Raw genomic sequence first — 17,612 nt, 5'->3', positions numbered from 1 at the left:
ACATCACTCAGTGTTTTCTGGAAACTTTTTATTTTGTATACAGTATTTCCTATATTGTTTTATATTTCTTCAAATATAAAACAAGGGAACATTGTTCTCTGGTAATAAAACCATGGTCGACTAACTCCCCTCCGTAGGCCTAGTACGTGTGCTGTGTCGTCGTAGTCGCCTTAAAAAAACGAAAACAGCTCTTGGTGTAGTACGCGAACGGTGTCTTGGCGTTGCGTCACGGTCCATTAGTTCGTAGTAGACTGGCCGCGTAGTCAAAACGAAAAATGCCTATTATCTGGCAGCCGCTTCTTAATTATGTGGCGTCCGCCACTTATTTATGTAGTACCCAGGTTGCGGTATAGCTTGATTCTCGATGTGGAACGGGCCAAGCATTAAATACGGTAGCATTAATAAGCATCGTAGTAGGCCTAGCTAGTAATTTTAGCTACAGCTTGTAATAGCTTATAATAGCAGTCATATAGCCACTTCACAAAATATATCAATATCTTTGCTGCAGCACATCAACTGTATTATATGTTCTATATTTGCTATTCAATCATTGTGATATTTTCTGTTATAGCTGGGTTAATTATTAAAGGGCATTAAATAGTGATTAAAAGCATACAGGTAGCTGGTCACCAGCTATACCGTACCTTATAATGGCAGTCATATAGCACCCATTAGCAATCACAGGGTTAAGTATTAAATAGCGATTAAAAGCATGTTCGTAGCTGTTATACAATAGTTATAGCTTATAATAGCAGTCATAGCACCCATTTCACAAAATATAACATTTCTAGGAAGCATTAAATAGCGATTAAAAGAAAGTCATTAAATAGGCGTTTGCGACGATAGGCGTTAGGTTTAAGCACGTCATCAGGCGTTTGCGACGATAGGCTTTAGGGATAAGCATGTCAGCCATTTTACCATGTCCGCTAATAAATAGGTATTCGCGCCAGCCATTGCATTAATGAATAGAAATTAGGGTTAATAAGAATTTCAGAAGTCGCCAGTAGGAACTGTGTACGCTAATAAATAGGCATTTTCACCGGTCATTTGCAATTAAATATGTTATTTTTCCTATTTGTTATCGTCGCAAACGTCTATTCAATGGTAAATTGCTGACGTGCTCCAAACTTAATCCACAAATTAACCCTAACGCCTTTCGTTCGCAAAGGCCTATTCAATGGTAAACAGGTGACGTGCTTAACCATAACGCCTGTTGTTGCAAACCCCTGACGTGCTTAACCCTAACGCCTATCATCGCAAACGCATATTCAATGGTAAACTGCTGACGTGTTTAACCCTAATGCCTATCGTTGTAAACGCCTTTTAAATGGTAATCTGCTTAAGTGCTTAACGCTAACGCCTATCTGCGCCAACGCCTGATGTGCTTAACCCTAACGCATATCGTTGCAAACGTCTGTTCAACGGTAATCTGCTGACGTGCCTAACCCTATAGGCGCAAAAGCCTTTAATGGTAAATGGTAAACTGCTGGCGTGCTTAAACCTAACACCTATCATCGCAAACGTTTTATAGTCAAAATGCAGTTAAATCATTGTTGCAGCTACTAACATGCTTTTAATTGCTATGTTTTGTGAATTGGTGCTATACAATTGATATTATAAGCTAGATAGTGACCAGCTACCATGCTTTTAAACACTACCGTATTTAATGTCTTTTAATGCTTTACCCAGCAATAGCAGTTGATATTATCACTATGATTAAACAGCAACTATACCATGACATACAAGATAGTTGATGTGCTACAGAAAAGATATTTGCTATATTCTGCAAAATGGATGCTATATGACTGCTTTTATAGGCTTAAAAGCTGTAGCTAATGACCAGCTAGATGATTTTAAATGGTATTTAATGCTAAGACAATCCTGCGCTTTAGTGGCCAGTTCTGTATCGAGTTTAACACTATACCGAGTGTACGTGGTGGCCGCCAGATAATAAGTGGCGGTCGCCAGATAATTAAGTGGCGGCCGCCAGATAATTATGTGGAGGCCGCCAGATAATTTTCTGGCGCCTGCCAGATAATAAGTGGCGGCCGCCACTTAACGGTTTTTAAATTTTAATTCACTGGTGGCACTAACGGGCTTCCGTAGTTTGCGATAGACTGCATGTGACAAAGTCCATGTGTCCTGTCTGGTTACCAAAACGTAAAGAAAAGGTACTTGACCTTGACCGGTACATTGGTGAATAGTGATTTTATGTCAAAGCGAACTAGAGTGTCTGTAGATTCGAGCTAAACATCCCGGATGGTCTTCACAAAGTGTTGAGAGTTGGTTATATGATGACTCTGCGAGAGGGTAGGTTGGTGATCCTCGTGAAGAAACGATGAGCCGTAGTGGAATCTCTTTCATAGTCAATGCCATATTTCTATACAAATGTCGTTGCATTGTATTAATATTTAATGATGATGATGACTATGATGATGACAATGATGATAATAAATAATTATTAACTACAACATGAAATTTGGCTTACACTATTTTTTAGCATTTGTTATTTTCATTAATTCGTTGTATTTTTTAAATGTATTTACAATTTACATTGAAATTTTCAAGAATTTTTATTTTATTTGTATTATTGTATATAATATGGTAGGCCTATTATAATCAACCAGTCAGTCAGTCTTTCAATCATTCCATCAATCAATCACATTTTATACCACATATAATTTTTATGATAAACATAAAGCTTATGATTATTAGTACGGTAGTTCTCATAATCGCCTACTCAACCATGTTTGTATGAACAATTATTTGCAGACGGATTGTAAAGTGATTGTATTAGGAAGGACCCCCAATAACCTGTTTGATAGATTAGAAGACATCAGAACAATAAGTGCTGAAGGTGTAACGAAGTAAGCTATTGACATTAATATCTTCAATGCAGAAACGTACATAGGGCATAGGCCTACTTAAACTACACACGCATCTCTCACCTCTCCACATCGCATTTGTTACATCAAGACTGGATTACTGCAATGGTTTACTGTTTGGCTCTCCGAAATTTTTAAACTGCAAAGAATACAAAATTGTGCAGCAAGAATCATCACTAAAACAAAGAGGCATGAACATTATCACACCTGTCCTTAGTAACTTTCATTGGTTGGAAACGTCCAAACAAATTGTTTTTGATATACTTTTAGTGATAATTAAGACCAGACTTCATAATACAAAGCAGTAGTTAATGAATCTGATACCGGCACACCACCCAAAACGCACTCTAAGGTCTGCATAGAAGAACCTGTTTGTAGTACAGAAATTTTGCACAGAGGCATATGGCCGCTGTTCATTTTCTGTTGCCTCCTCACAATTATGGAACAATTACATCACAAAACCAAAAACACATACATACATTCTCTCATTATGAGGCTAGGGAATGGAGTGGTTTTGGTTGTGAGGAAAAATCCTGTTACCGTGACGTACAAGAATTAATCCATTACTCTGGGATTGAAAAGTAAGCATCTTAACCACCAAGCTATTCAACTCTACTCCAAAATATTCCTTATCATTATAGATCGTGTCTCTTATACACATCTAGATGTGTATAAGAGACAGATGTTTACTTAAAATCAAGCCTTCATTAAAATATCTAATGATGTTTTAAATTTCACAGAACTATGCATCTAGATGTAATTATTGGTGTTAGTAAGAATAATAAAAGGTAAGTTGAAGTTGAAGCCAAAGTTCACCAGGGGCGGATCCTTGAGAAAAGTCTGGGTAGGGGCTATGCGAAGTTCAACGCACCAAGCGTGGGAGGGGGTAGTGGGGTGTTGTTTGCCAGATATTTTGCCTATAAATGCTTGAACATGACGAATGTACATGGACTTTAAACCGAAATTAGGTGGTTTGGAGTCCGTACTCCTCTCTTTTTCCTTTATTTTTTTTTCTTCTTTTTATTTTTTCTTTTCTTTTTGCTTACTATTTGGGAAAGCCCTAGCCCCCATGCGCCCCTATATCCGCCCCTATTTACTCTCCCCGGCAATACTAGACCTAGAACTCCAAGGTAGTCGGTCAGGCCTTTTATTACCATCTCTTTCTTTGTAACTGACGACGTAACTATTTCCTTATAGTGGAGCATGTGATGTCAATGATATTGAGAAGCTTGGGTCAGATCCTAAAGTTGTTGAACTCTTCAAGCTCAAAAAGGACGAAGTTATTTTTGATGATGACAGCGACATTTTCATTACTTCAGTAAGATATATACTTTAATAACATACTTATAAATACATAAATACTGTGTATCGTTTATAACCTCATAATCACACAAAATGACGTCAGCGTTTGACTTCTGCCACGGAGGTCATGTATTCACTGCTGTTTGTCTATATGTCTGTCTGTTAGCAAGGTTACGCAAAAACTAATGAATCGATCATCTTAACATTTAGTGGAATGGTACATAATAATCGAAGAAAGATACCATTCATTTTGAAAACAAAGGTCAACAGACACAATTATGGGCACGAAAACTCGATTTTTAACCCTCGAGCATAAAAGAAAAGAGTGGAATTGCCCCTCGTGTTTTGGCAACTCTCAAGAAAGCATGTGCCTGAATACGACGGGCGGTTCCATTATTTGTTTAGGGTATGCTACAGCACTCAATTAAAAACAATGTGCCTGAATACAACGGGCGATTCAATTATTTTCTTGAGGATATGCTGCAGTTTCGCCCATACACGGCCAGCGTATCATTGGTATTCAGGAGCAGGGCGGAGGTATGCACTATGGAGTGACTGCTCAAGTTTGTAATAGTGTCCATATTTAGCACGCAGATGTATATAATTAAATACGCTTAAAGCCTATCCACACTTCATGTGACAAATACCTGTAATTTACATATATTTTGGTATGGTATTGTGTCCATATATGGATGTGATATGACATCATCCTTGCCATATATGGATGTGGTATGCTATTACCAAGTCCATATATGGGCAATTCACGCACATTTTTCACATACAATTTGTTAGAGTGGATCCTGATATCATTTCTTTAGGGATCTACTGGTAAACCGAAGTACGCGGTTCATACACATTTTAGTGTGATTAATGGAGTAAAGGGTATGTTTTACTACCTTGAAGGAATGCCAAATAAAGAGGTAAGTGAGAAAACTGGAGGATCACTTGTCTGTAGATTAAGTATTTTAAATCATTGTAGCTCTGTGCAGACAGCATTATTTTTTTCTCATACAGTTCCGGCAGAAATTATAGAGGGCACTATTTATGGGGAAAAAATAATGCTTCCAGTCATGGTCCAGATTATCAAATGTTCTTTGACAGAAAACTGTTGTATGCCCATAATTATGGCGAGTGTTCGATTTGTGCGACAACGCGACGCTAGAACGGAATCACTTATGCGTGACCGTCCTACCTGGCGTCCTACGTTCTCTACGTACGTAGATTTGGCTTAATTGCGTTCCACAATCTACTCGACGAGGTAACCTTAACGTTCTCGCATGCGCAGATGCCTTTTACTGACGTCATTACGTTCTACGTCCTACCGTCGTTGTGCAATCGAAAGCTCCCCATTATGGCGAGTGGGGTGTGGGTTTGCTGGGAGCCGTCAATTTCCTCTGGGAGATGTGGAATCCCCGAAAGCTCAAACAGTTTAAATTTTCAGGAGCCGAGTTTGAACTTAAAGAATGTAGGACAAGGTAGGCCTACACTGATTCACTTTTTCAGAAAACTCATATTAAGAAGTGCTTTAATGGCCCAAGCTAGTATATATACTAATGATAATCGAAACATTCGTAACTATTTCAAGGGGTGCCTATGTGGTCTCAGCAACTGTTCTAAACTAATAAAGAAAATTGTTGGCACGTAAAATTAAACAATTTACCAAAATTTTTAATGTTTTTATTCTTTTTTCTGAATGTCTGTGCAGTATGTGTATTGTTAATTAATAATTAATCATTTGGTGGTTTTATATTACTGTTCTGTATTATTGTAAGTACAGTATCATTTAATACAGTCCTCGACTGCCATTTTAATATTTAATAAAATGAAATAAAATGTAATTGCAATGGCGGGTCCATGAATTTCAAATAGAGGGACCAGGGAGGGACTTCCACAGATGGAGGGTGTAAACCACCTGAACCACACCATGGTTGGGGCTAAGGGAAGAGCATTGATGATAATGGCACATCTTCCACGTACTCTCAACTAAAGAAGGAAACATAATGTTAGGGTGTCACACCTACCTGAATAACTAAGAGAATTACATATTAGGTTTTAAGACGCAATAAGCCAATTCGTAGTTTAAACTGCGCATGTGCGTATCCCGTTGTATCCAAGGCCGATCGACATAAACCTATGTTTTGTGTAATGTTTGTTTATGTCGATTGACTTTGACACGAGCATGCGTCATCATAGCAATGTAAAATTAGAGGGAAAGGATATCGAAGGAATGACAGAAGGACATATTTATTGTATGTGTTCATACCTTTTTCTGTACTAGTAGGCCTAAAAGTTTTGGAAATTGCTTTCTGTCAGAATCGAAGAATCATTCTTGGGCTTAATACAGCTCATATTAGTGGAGAAGGAAGTGGGGTGTTGTCCCCATTGGTGGCTTCTATGACGTCAGTGTTTGCGCCCCCTGTGTACAACATAAAACAGATTGTGCAGACAATTCAAAATGAAAGGTACTGGTAGCCTTTAAAGGAAGTGTTTTGCCCTTCCTGACGTGTTATCTTAGGTCTACTGAATGCTCAGTACGTTCCAAAATACTTGCGAAGAAACATCGGAAGTGATTCGGCTTGGAATCGAACCCACGACCTCCAGATAACTAGTCTGGTGTCTTAACCACTAAACCACCGAGCTTGTGCTTAGTGGCTAGTGTTGAATCCGATCCTCAAGCAGCAGTTGGTAGTGTAATGCTATTCCGATGGTGTTTTCGTCAGGAGATTTATTAGGGAAGGTGTTTGCCCTACATGACGTGTTATCGAACGGAATGTTCAGTACGTTTCCAAACACTTGCGAAAAATCTCACAAGTGGGAATAGGAAAATAATATTTTGCCATTCATGACGTGTTATCGTACGAAATGCTTAGTACGTTTGCAAATACTTGCAAAAAAGTCTCACAATTAATTCGGGTGGGAATTGAACACACAACCTCCAAATAACACCAACACCATTCCTAAAAATAATTATAGGCATTCGGATATCCGTTATGATCCTTTTCAATCAAACATACCTTAATACAGTATTTTTTGTTCTATTCTTTAATTCCGAAGGTGTACTGATGTGCTCTTCTTAATTACTTATCTATACGACATGTTGAACTTCAAGGACATCGGAGAATATGATGTAACCTCTCTCGATATTTGTACGTAACTATTAACTTAATTGGCACCTATTTCCAATAAAAAGGGCTACTCATGAAGCATTTTGAATTTTTAGAGGATTATGGTTTATCAACAAAATTGTGCACTCGAAACACCCTTTACATAAGTAGATGATATTATTAAATAATAGTTATTACATCGCAGCAATGTTCTTCTTCAAATTATTAGGTTTAACCGGAGGATCAAACATCCCTCCAAAATTGGCGAAGGACTTTGAAGAAAAATTTGCTTGCAAAATTCTGGTAAGTAGTCTGTTTTGTCTGTATATATGTATCTTTAAATGTACGAGTATGTGACTGTAAAATATTACCATAGTATAAATCCTGAATTATGACAGCATACTTTTTAACTAGGCCTAAATCACATTCATTAAATTCCAGATAGCGTATGCTTCAACTGAAATGATGGTACCATCCATAAGCTCTCCGTGGGACCCATTGGAGGCGCGGTGTTCTGGAGTTCGAATATTGCCAAATGCAGAGGTAAATGGATACGGTGCCTGCACGCAGGTTTCAACACTTAAACGTTTCCAAAACATAACTTAACTCACATGATAATGATTATGTTTGTTAATTCAACTTCTAGATACAGTTGGTTGATGATGACGGAAAGTGTGTACCTCTTGGCAGTAATGGTGAAATTTGGTGCCGCTGTTGTAGTAACTTTCAGAGATACATGGGGAATGATGAACAGACGAAAGCAGCTAAATCGCCCCACGGGTGGTTTAAAACTGGGTAATTATCTCCGGGCCCGCCGTATAGACGGCCGTCGGCTGACGCTATTCCCATAAAAAGAACGCAATGCTACTGGCGCGTGCAACGGCGACGATCGCTTTGATAACGATTCGCTCGGACTGTCGCCAATGAGAATCCATTCTATAGCGGGGCTGGTTGCATCATTTTTTTATACTTTTGTTAATATCTTTTGAAAAGGAGATGCAATGTCAAATAAACTAACTGAGGGTAACGTCAGATTGACATACTACTAAAAGTAAAATCATAACACATAAGTTAATTTTTATAGAAATACTAAGGGTTGAATATTATTTTTAGCGCTCTCATGAGGAGCTCTATGAATACCCGGCTGATTTATGAATAGATTTTCCTGTGCTGTTTGCTTAATAGATCTTTTTTGTATGGGCGGCCGTTAGGGCCAATACACTCTACTGCCTCTATTATACTGCCCTCATCGGAGCTTTCGAACTTACGAGACCTTTTTTTTAATGATGCAAATTGCCCCGTCCTCTAGCAGAATTATATAAACAACAAAATATATTTTGAAGTCCAACTTCCAATACTATATCCTTTGATAATTATCCAAGAAAAAATAACATTATAGCGTGTATTCTAAAGCATGGATTTCAATATTCTTGACAAAAATGGTATACTCTACATAATCATCGCCCCCATACCCTTATTTAACCTGTTCACTAATCTGTTGAGTGTGCTACATTGCTATATAATGCACATTGTTGTCCTTTGCGACACTTGGCACAGGCAGTCTCTCAATCAATAAAAATGTGCTTGCCGCTCGCTTCAGTTCCTCTGGGCCCTTCCCTATTTTTCTTTGGAATGTATCGTCTTACCATTGTTCAAGTGCTGTATCTGTAAAAATATAAAACAAGTATTAATTTAAAGTTTTTAATTATCTATACTGTTCACAAAAATATAAAAGTATAACTCTTAACTTACGATATTCATCAACATTACCTTAGTGCAATATAGGCCCATATACCAAACCAATGCATCAAAATTTTACTTGCATGGGTAAAAATAACGATTTCTTTGTTAAAATATTCAAGCTTTACTGGATCGCGTCAAACTTTGGTGTGCTATTAGGCGATGGGTGTGGTTGCCAGAGCCTAATATGTTCATGTTTAAAGAAAACCCCTGTGATGCAACTTGCCCCCGATGCAACTAGTCCCGCTCTCCCCACTCTTTGCTGTCACTGACAGTCAGATTTCGTCGTGTAGTTATGCACTCAAACAAAACGGATATGGTTTCGTCTGCCGATGGTCGTTGTCGTACGATAGTCGTACGGCGCAGTGCGTCCGGCTTAAATATTATTATTTCCTAACTAATAGAAACGTCGAAAGGTACGTGAAAAATAACTAGCAATCATCATCATCATCATCATCATTATCATCATCATCATCATCATTATCATCATCATCATCATCTTTATCATCTTCAATCTTTATCATCATCATCATCATTATTGTTCACAATAGTAAATTAGTAAATCATGAATATGTAAATAAATTTCTATTATGAAATATTTGTAATATTGATATTTACTTTAGTGACCTTGGTGTTTTTAACGCGGCTGGTGTCCTGTCAATAGTCGGGAGAAAAAAGGTAATAATATTTAAAATAGCCACACGTTTATCTTCATTGTCAAAGAAGAAGTTAATCCCCAAACAAAACGGACCTTTCGATTTTCGATTTGTGCGACGATGCGACGCTAGAACGGAACCACTCATGCTTGACCGTCCTACCGGGAGTCCTACGTTCTTACATACGTAGATTTGGCCAAATTGCGTTTCAGAATCTACTCGACGAGATGACCTTAACGTCCTCGCATGCGCAGATGACTTTTAGTGACGTCATTATGTTCTACGTCCTACCGTCGTCGTGCAATCGAAAGCTCCCTATTGTTTGTAAATGCCACAAAACGAGCGCGTAAACGTACGTAAGCACGTGCGTGTGTGGGCACGTGACATGTGGGTTTGGGACAAGCGTGAAGCGTGTGTTGCTGGCGCTCTTCTGGTTGATCAATAGTTACGTTTGATCGATACTCCATTTAGTCTACCTAACCCCTCACATTTCACACAAGTAATCCGCAACCCTGCACTAGATCCAAATAAGTGGCGTCAGAGCTTGCACGACGGGGGTCCGAAGACATCGCCGATGGGTGGAGGCTGGTATATGCGACTGCTGAAGGCAGATTTTCCCGGGAGCATACGTGACCGCGGGCAGGGGTAGGGGCAGGCCAGAACTTATTATCTCAGAGGTGGTCCAGAGGTCAAAGTTCCAGAAACTCAATTTATGGATGATTTGAAAGACTTGTTTAATCAATTTTAGTCTCACATTCTGTATATTTTGTTTACACCGACGAATTGTTTTTTTCCCCTGCGGGAGTGGTGGGGGTGACAGCTCTTCTCGATTCCCCTCTCACTGGCGCCACAACTCCGAGTACCTTACATAGTGTATCGGTATATACAAAAGAAACATTTTACTTTGCATTAGACTATCGTTCAATAGAATTTTATTTTTGTTTACACAGGATATGATAGACAGGGGTGGTATAAAGATTTTTCCCGCCGACATAGAAAATGTTCTCTCACAACATCCATCTATTGAGCAGGTTCAGGTTGGTAATCTTATCTCAATGAATTTTCTTCATCTTGTTTGCTCCTTATAATTTGTTGTGGGCGCGTCTACATCTACAAATTGACGTGACATAGTTTGGTGTACCTACTTGGGTACGCTGTGTAGCGCATTCCCTTCCACTTCACTTTCGCAACTCCCCCTCCCCACGTAATCCCTCACACTTATCGGATAAGGACTATAAACCGTAGGCCCAGTGTATACAATGGCTCGTGTGCACTATAAAGAACCCAGTACATCCTTCGAGACAAGTAGGGGGATACCCCGGTGTACTGGAACAGACAGCCCCTGTGGTGGACGACGAGAGTTGCTGACGAGAGTTGCTGGTACCGGGTTACCGGGTAGCACAGACATGAAGGGACCCTTAGGGGCGAAGAAAGTCATTGATTGAGTTCTTAGTCCACACATCACCAGCGCATTGAGACTTCGGTATAATGCGCTATACCAAATTCCACTACATTACATTACATTACTTCACCTTCGCACTTCCCCTACCCCATCAGGCTCCTATTCCAATAATGACATAAATGGATCCAGAAATAGGCCCAGTAGTACGTGTTTCGCCCTGCCCCGAGTATAGTAGTAACGCACGTGTCTGCGTACATCTACACTGTCGTAGGACCATAGCAATAATATCCAAGGGGCGGAGCTTAGCGGAACAGTGCATTGTGTCATTTATGTTCTCGTTGATTCCCATGGTGAGTGATTTAATGTTGGTTATCTATTGCTTAATATTTGCCAGGTAATTGGGGTACCGGATGAGCGCCTATCTGAAGAAATTTGTATTTGCTTAAGGTATGTAAGACTATTATACTCATTATATAATTTTAATACAGTGGAATCACTGTGCATTAGATACTACCATACTTCATTATTATAACTATATAAAGGTTATTTGTTATAATCGTAGCTTCATTATAGTTACAAGTATTTATTTTATTTATGAAAATAGGACAAAGAAGAACGCCATCATTGAAAAAGACCAGATTGTCTCTCACCTAACTGGAAAGGTGCGTAAACTCAATAACGATGTTATTTTGAGTGACCTTACTCATAATTGTCTTATGTTAGATCGTACAAATAGTTTTAAACGTTTATTTCAAAACGTCAACAAGAATGTCCGCATATTATATTAATTTCATGATTATTGTAGGATTTATATTTTATATATATATAATTATTTATATATTTATTATTATTTTGTTTTGTTATGTTTTTTTTTTTTTTTGTTTTTTTGTTTGCTTATGGAAAATTAAATTCTTTTATTAGGTGAGACTCGAAGAAAGTGTACCTGGCTATGTGTTGATTTTTGACAGTTTTCCGAAATCGATTACTGGAAAGGTAAGACCTTTTAAGATTTCTACTAATTTTATGATTAAATTTTATTTATATTAATTTATTTTCAATCTGTCGACAAAGAAACAAAAAAATGGGTTTAACGGGGTTGGAGGAAAAGCAAATTAAACAAAAATCTGTCATCAAGTGTTTTTAACCAAGCCCCTACAAATAACACAAATGGAATAAACATGCTAATACTATATTGATTTTTCAGATTGACCGTATGAGTCTCACAAAACAGGCCATAGACCGAATTCAAAGTAAGGTACAATGAACGGAAAAACAATATTGTCAGAACACCGACTCCAGGGAGCTGCGGTCTATGAAGTTATAATAACATTCACCGACATTGATGTCAACACAACGTTGGAAAAACCTTTGCAACCTTATTTCTAAGATACAAAAATTTTAAAATTACATTTATAAAGCTTAGATATTACATTATAAATGCTGTAACGAAATTTGGGATTTTCCCCGGGACCACCAAGGTAATTGGGAATGGACTAACCCACATATGAAATGAATCAGCCCAAACTTTAATCTAACCAATTAGATTGACCCTCCAATATTTGTTTTGGGCAAGAAGTGCAAATTAACTACATAAGTTGAGTACAGTTTGGGATTCAAATAGACTTGCCACAAGTCTCTTATTATTTTTTTCCTCATTCTGGACAGCACCCCACCAACGTGAAAATTAATTTAGAGACGGAGACGGTAATTGTAAAACACTGAATGCAGGTACCAGGATGTCAAACGAATGTGATAATCTTATATTCCATATTTGGATAAATGAGCGGACCGAAACAAACAATTTTGACCAATCACAATGTTCACATTTTTGCGGAACCACCAAACTAAGTCACTCGCGGCGACTAGTTAGGCATGGCTAAAAAATAGTCTTTCCTAATAAAACGGGCCTGAAATATTTAAAATAGGCCCTAGTAAAACTAGTGGGCAATTGCAAAAAGAATTAAGTTTACGTAGAATCTTCATTTGTACCAAAAAATGTCCTAAAATTGAGAAAATAAAATTGTCCTAAAATTGAAGAAGAAAAAAAATGAAAATTGGATACCAAGATGTTATAAAATCCATATTACAATAGTGGTGCGTGATTCCTGATGATGACATAATTAATGTCGAGATACTGAATCCCGACACGATGGCGTATATTTAGATACTTGGAGTATGTATTATACTGTACGATTCAATTATTATACTGTACAATTCGAACTCACGACCTTTGGTTCCCGAGAACACATCGCTAACCGACCACGCCATCTATGCCACGTGTCATGTCATTAGTAATTTAGTCTTTGCTGAAACCCCGGTTTTGTTTTGTTGGTGTATGGGGCACCATGGGTCCAACTTAAAAGAAGCCATAAACGTTTGTTGGGAATCACTTCTAGTTTATGTGTACAAAACTTTCAGCATGTCCGTTCAAAACTGGCGGCGCTTTTAAAAGTTTTGGTAACAACAAAAACAACAACAACAAGGTTCTGTGGTCCGCTTTGCGCGGACCCCTCAAAAAAGGAGTCGATTATTAGACGCCAATTAAATTAGGTATGGCGCGCACTAAGCACAATAAAATAGTGAGTAACCCAACATTAGCACAAGGAACTCAGGCTATAATTTTAGGAGGGGGTAGGATTGATGCTTGAGAATTCTTCAGGAGTAAAACGGGATGATCCGTAAAATACGGTACCTAGTTAGTTGTTTGGGATTCTATATGTCTGCCTCTGTCTTATTTGTGGTTTCAGTGTCGGAGTAATAATGAAGTGTGAGTGATCACTGTTGAAATTTATTGAATTATTCGAGGATAAATACTGAATAGTTCGACGCGCTGAGAGTGAGAATCTTGAGTTTGTTATTTCGTTATTCACTTCTTTTTTTTCTGAAGTCCAGGGCCCAGGGCTCTGGCTGAACTCGTAATCCTGACAAAGGACCCGTTCCGTTACAATACGTTATAAAACCCATATTACAATAATGGTACATGATTCCTGATGATGACATAATTAATGTCGAAATATTGAATCCCGACAAGACGGCGTATATTTAGATACTTGGAGTATGTATTATACTGTACTATATTGTGCATGATGTTCATGTATAGAACTTTAAATAGATTTTTTAAGTTCGATTATGGAGTGTTTTTCTAGCTTAAATTTGTATACATTTTCAATAATTTTAAATGATTATTTTCGTTAATAATAAATAATATAATTTTCCAATTCTGGTCCCACTAATTTAACAAGAACAATTTGGTGTCCTGTGCGTTTATTATGGTTATTTTATGCATATTCTTGTTTTTCTTTTGTAAAAAATAAACAAAATTTGCATTGTATTTGCATTAGAATTAAGTTGGTTCTACGTGTGTGTTTGACGATTTTAAATTATAACAATTGTTAATGGGAATTCTACCTTTTTATGAATATTTGAGAAAGTCTGTGGCTTTACGGAACGCATGTTGACTGATACAAATTCGTTAGATCAAATGTGAGAGTTTTTGCTGTATTTTGTGTTTTTCTGTAATGATATGAAGACAACTTCTCATTCCTAATTTTCTTTAATCATGGCATTTTTTTTTTTTGGTTATTCCATTGCTTTTACTCCTTTACTCTATTTTTGTTGTATGTTTAACATGGACTTTTGTCAATTTGTCTGAATTAAAAGATTGAATTGAATAAGTTATACGTCTCATTATACGTGCTTCACTCATGCCTCGTTAAAGTTACGGCCTACAGATCTTTCCGCAAACGTTTAATTCATGTGCTATAGGCGTAACCATGCTGCGTATTGCTATGACCTTGGCTGTGGTCATTGCATTGGCATCAGGATCAAGAGGAACTGAAGCTGCCCAGCAGTGCCCTCTGTACTGGACACAATTCCACTGCTACAGGTAATACCAACTACAATCTTTTAAAACATATTGACTCACTATAAGCTATCGTTAATTTCTAAGCTACCTTAAAGTCTGGCTAAGTTGTAACCTGATTTTGTAAGACACTGAATCCGAAGAGTTTTCATCATGAAACATCCCCTTCAGTGTCTTAACTATCACATTTTATGTGACAAATAAAGGTGACACACTCATATTCAGGTGCAGTAAAGCATCGCCATGCCCATATATTTAGGCACATCACATTTATTTGTCGTATAATATCTGATAGTGGGGACAGAGCTTTAGAAAATTCAGTTACGTACAACCAAAGTTACTAGAAACACATGATAGAGCCCTCGCACAGCAAAAATGAGGCGGAAATTGGTTCAGACGTATATCCAGACCATAGTTGTTTAATAACTCTATGATCCAGACCCACACGGCGCCCTTCTTTTTCCATTAATGGAGGAAAACGTTATCACTAATCAGAGCTCGGTCATACGATTCTGCGCTTTGGTGTCTGTCATTTTATTGTTTTGATTTATTTAATGCCTACTTATTGTATCTTATGGATAATGGCAACTATTTCTACCTCTGCAAAAGGAGGTTATGTATTCACAGTTGTGTAACGCTGACATAAGTTTTTTAAATCCAGCCGTACGCGGCGCCCCATTGTTTACATTTCCACATTGCATTTCGGTGGAACAGTATTTTTATGTGGAGAACTCTATCTTGTGTTTCTAGTATCTCTGGTACAACATATCAAAATCCTCCACCAGTCCATAGAAGTCAGCTCAACATCACCAGATCAATTGTATGTATTCAAAATGTGTACAAAAGCAACAATGATTACAAAGATCTCTATTTTGAAACTGCACAGCCAGAATTTTCCTAGAAATTGCATAATAAATAAATAGGCTCTTTAAAGTAGGTCTGTATAGCTAACACAATCAAAGTTGATTGTGTTAGTTCGTGAAATCACAGTAGCGCGTCAAAACGAGCGCGTATAGGTTGTCAAGCAATTTTTTATTCTTTACCACACAAAAAGTCCTTAACAACAACAGCGCGTATTTTGACGCGCTTTTTTGATTTCACGAACTAACACAATTGAATTTAATTGTGTTAGTTCGTGATGTGAGCGACGAATTGATTGTAAATCATCAACGAGAAAGTATAAGACCAAATCTAATATTTTCTCTTAATCTTCGTGGTACCTCAACATGTGGTTTGACAAACTTTACTGTAGCATAAATACCAGTATTCACAACCATTCTTATAAAGAGGTATTAGGTATTGTTACAAAATTATAATAACAAAATAGTAATAAATTATTAGCATCCAAATTATAACCTATTTTTGTAATCCTGTTTATTAATAAATATCTATTTAAAAAGCAATACACTGTATTAGTTTTTCAGTTGTTTTTTTTTTTGGTATTAAAAATGTTTCTGTGTATTGCCTACATGTGCACAGCAATATCCACTTTATTATGTGCCTTTGTTTATGGAAAGATGAACATATGTACAGTTTATACTTGTTTGGGTGTTCAGGAGTAACAAAATTAACAAAATTTTTAACAAAATTTAAAACACTTCATAGTTTTGTCAACAATAATATTGTTGGAATGATGTTTTACCCTACCTGATGTGTTATAGTACTGAATACACAGAACCATACGTTTCAAAATACTAGCGAACAAAAAAATCGGAAGTGATTCAGTTGAGAATCGGACCAACCACCTCCAGATAACTAGCCTGGTGTCATAACGACTAGACTACTGTACTTGGTGACTAGTGTTGAATCCCCCCCCCCCAGTAGCGGTTAATGCAATACATTAACAATGTATATAACAATGCTAGTTACCGGTATCAATACTCATTGGTAGGTGTACTAATGCAATTCAAATTGCAGAACAAATGGTGCCATCTTGGGCAAATATGCAAAATAGGCCTACATACAATTTGAACTATGCATCATGGGGTAGGGACGTCTCTACGCTATAGATGAAATGACCCGCATACCCCACCCTAATCAAACTACGTGTTGCAAAGAAGGGACGCTATAACGTCTCAATGACCCATCTGTCCCTAAAAACTATTACTGGGACGTTACATCACTAAGATCATAATAACCTGCATACCCCATTCCTACATTGACCGTTCTTTATGTGCCGCCCTCATTTGACGAGTGGTTCATAAATGGTGAGACATCATTGTGCAAATGTCACTTAGTGAAGTGATATTTTTATGGCTAGGATTATGATTTATGTATTTATATAAGTTATATATTTATTCACCAACAACCCATAATTTCCTATCTCAGCGTTATTAATTCTGTTTTTCGAAATCAGCAGATGTATATGAATTAAATAGGCTTTAAGATATATCCACACTATTAAACTTCATGTGACAAATAGGCCTAACTGTAACTTTCCCATATTTGGTTATTATGACATCATTATCTCCATATATGGATGAGATAAGACATCATCATGTCCATTTATGTATGTGATATGACATCACCATTTCCATGGGCAATTCAGGCAACTTTGTCACTTAAAATTTGTTAGTGTGGAGCCTTTTATTATTTTTTTTAATTTATTTACAGTATTATTTTTGAAGGATCTACAGTACAGGTAAACCGAAGTACGCGGTT

The 17,612-nt window shown here is 37.4% G+C and overlaps 1 protein-coding gene across 1 annotated transcript in view; it reads left to right on the top strand.

Moving 5' to 3' along the window:
• LOC117118015 (medium-chain acyl-CoA ligase ACSF2, mitochondrial-like) overlaps positions 1–14,660 on the top strand; it is a 23,960-nt gene extending 9,300 nt beyond the window's left edge. Inside the window, exons 3-17 of the mRNA XM_033262514.1 lie at positions 2,773–2,867; positions 3,626–3,673; positions 4,083–4,203; positions 5,006–5,107; positions 6,501–6,649; positions 7,242–7,333; positions 7,521–7,594; positions 7,733–7,834; positions 7,938–8,086; positions 9,655–9,709; positions 10,638–10,724; positions 11,484–11,536; positions 11,694–11,751; positions 12,011–12,082; positions 12,294–14,660. Coding sequence (XP_033118405.1) covers positions 3,630–3,673; positions 4,083–4,203; positions 5,006–5,107; positions 6,501–6,649; positions 7,242–7,333; positions 7,521–7,594; positions 7,733–7,834; positions 7,938–8,086; positions 9,655–9,709; positions 10,638–10,724; positions 11,484–11,536; positions 11,694–11,751; positions 12,011–12,082; positions 12,294–12,353 — 1,218 coding nt within the window. The 5' untranslated portion in view covers positions 2,773–2,867; positions 3,626–3,629 and the 3' untranslated portion in view covers positions 12,354–14,660. The remainder of the gene's footprint in view (positions 1–2,772; positions 2,868–3,625; positions 3,674–4,082; positions 4,204–5,005; positions 5,108–6,500; positions 6,650–7,241; positions 7,334–7,520; positions 7,595–7,732; positions 7,835–7,937; positions 8,087–9,654; positions 9,710–10,637; positions 10,725–11,483; positions 11,537–11,693; positions 11,752–12,010; positions 12,083–12,293) is intronic.
• Positions 14,661–17,612: the final 2,952 nt, after the last annotated feature.

This window comes from Anneissia japonica, unplaced genomic scaffold (assembly GCF_011630105.1).
Source record: "Anneissia japonica isolate Jap-2015-1 unplaced genomic scaffold, ASM1163010v1 scaffold785_len581690_cov155, whole genome shotgun sequence".
NCBI classification, from domain to species: domain Eukaryota; kingdom Metazoa; phylum Echinodermata; class Crinoidea; order Comatulida; family Comatulidae; genus Anneissia; species Anneissia japonica.
The sequence above is the reverse complement of the archived record's forward strand: the minus strand, read 5'-3'. Positions and strand labels throughout refer to the sequence as shown.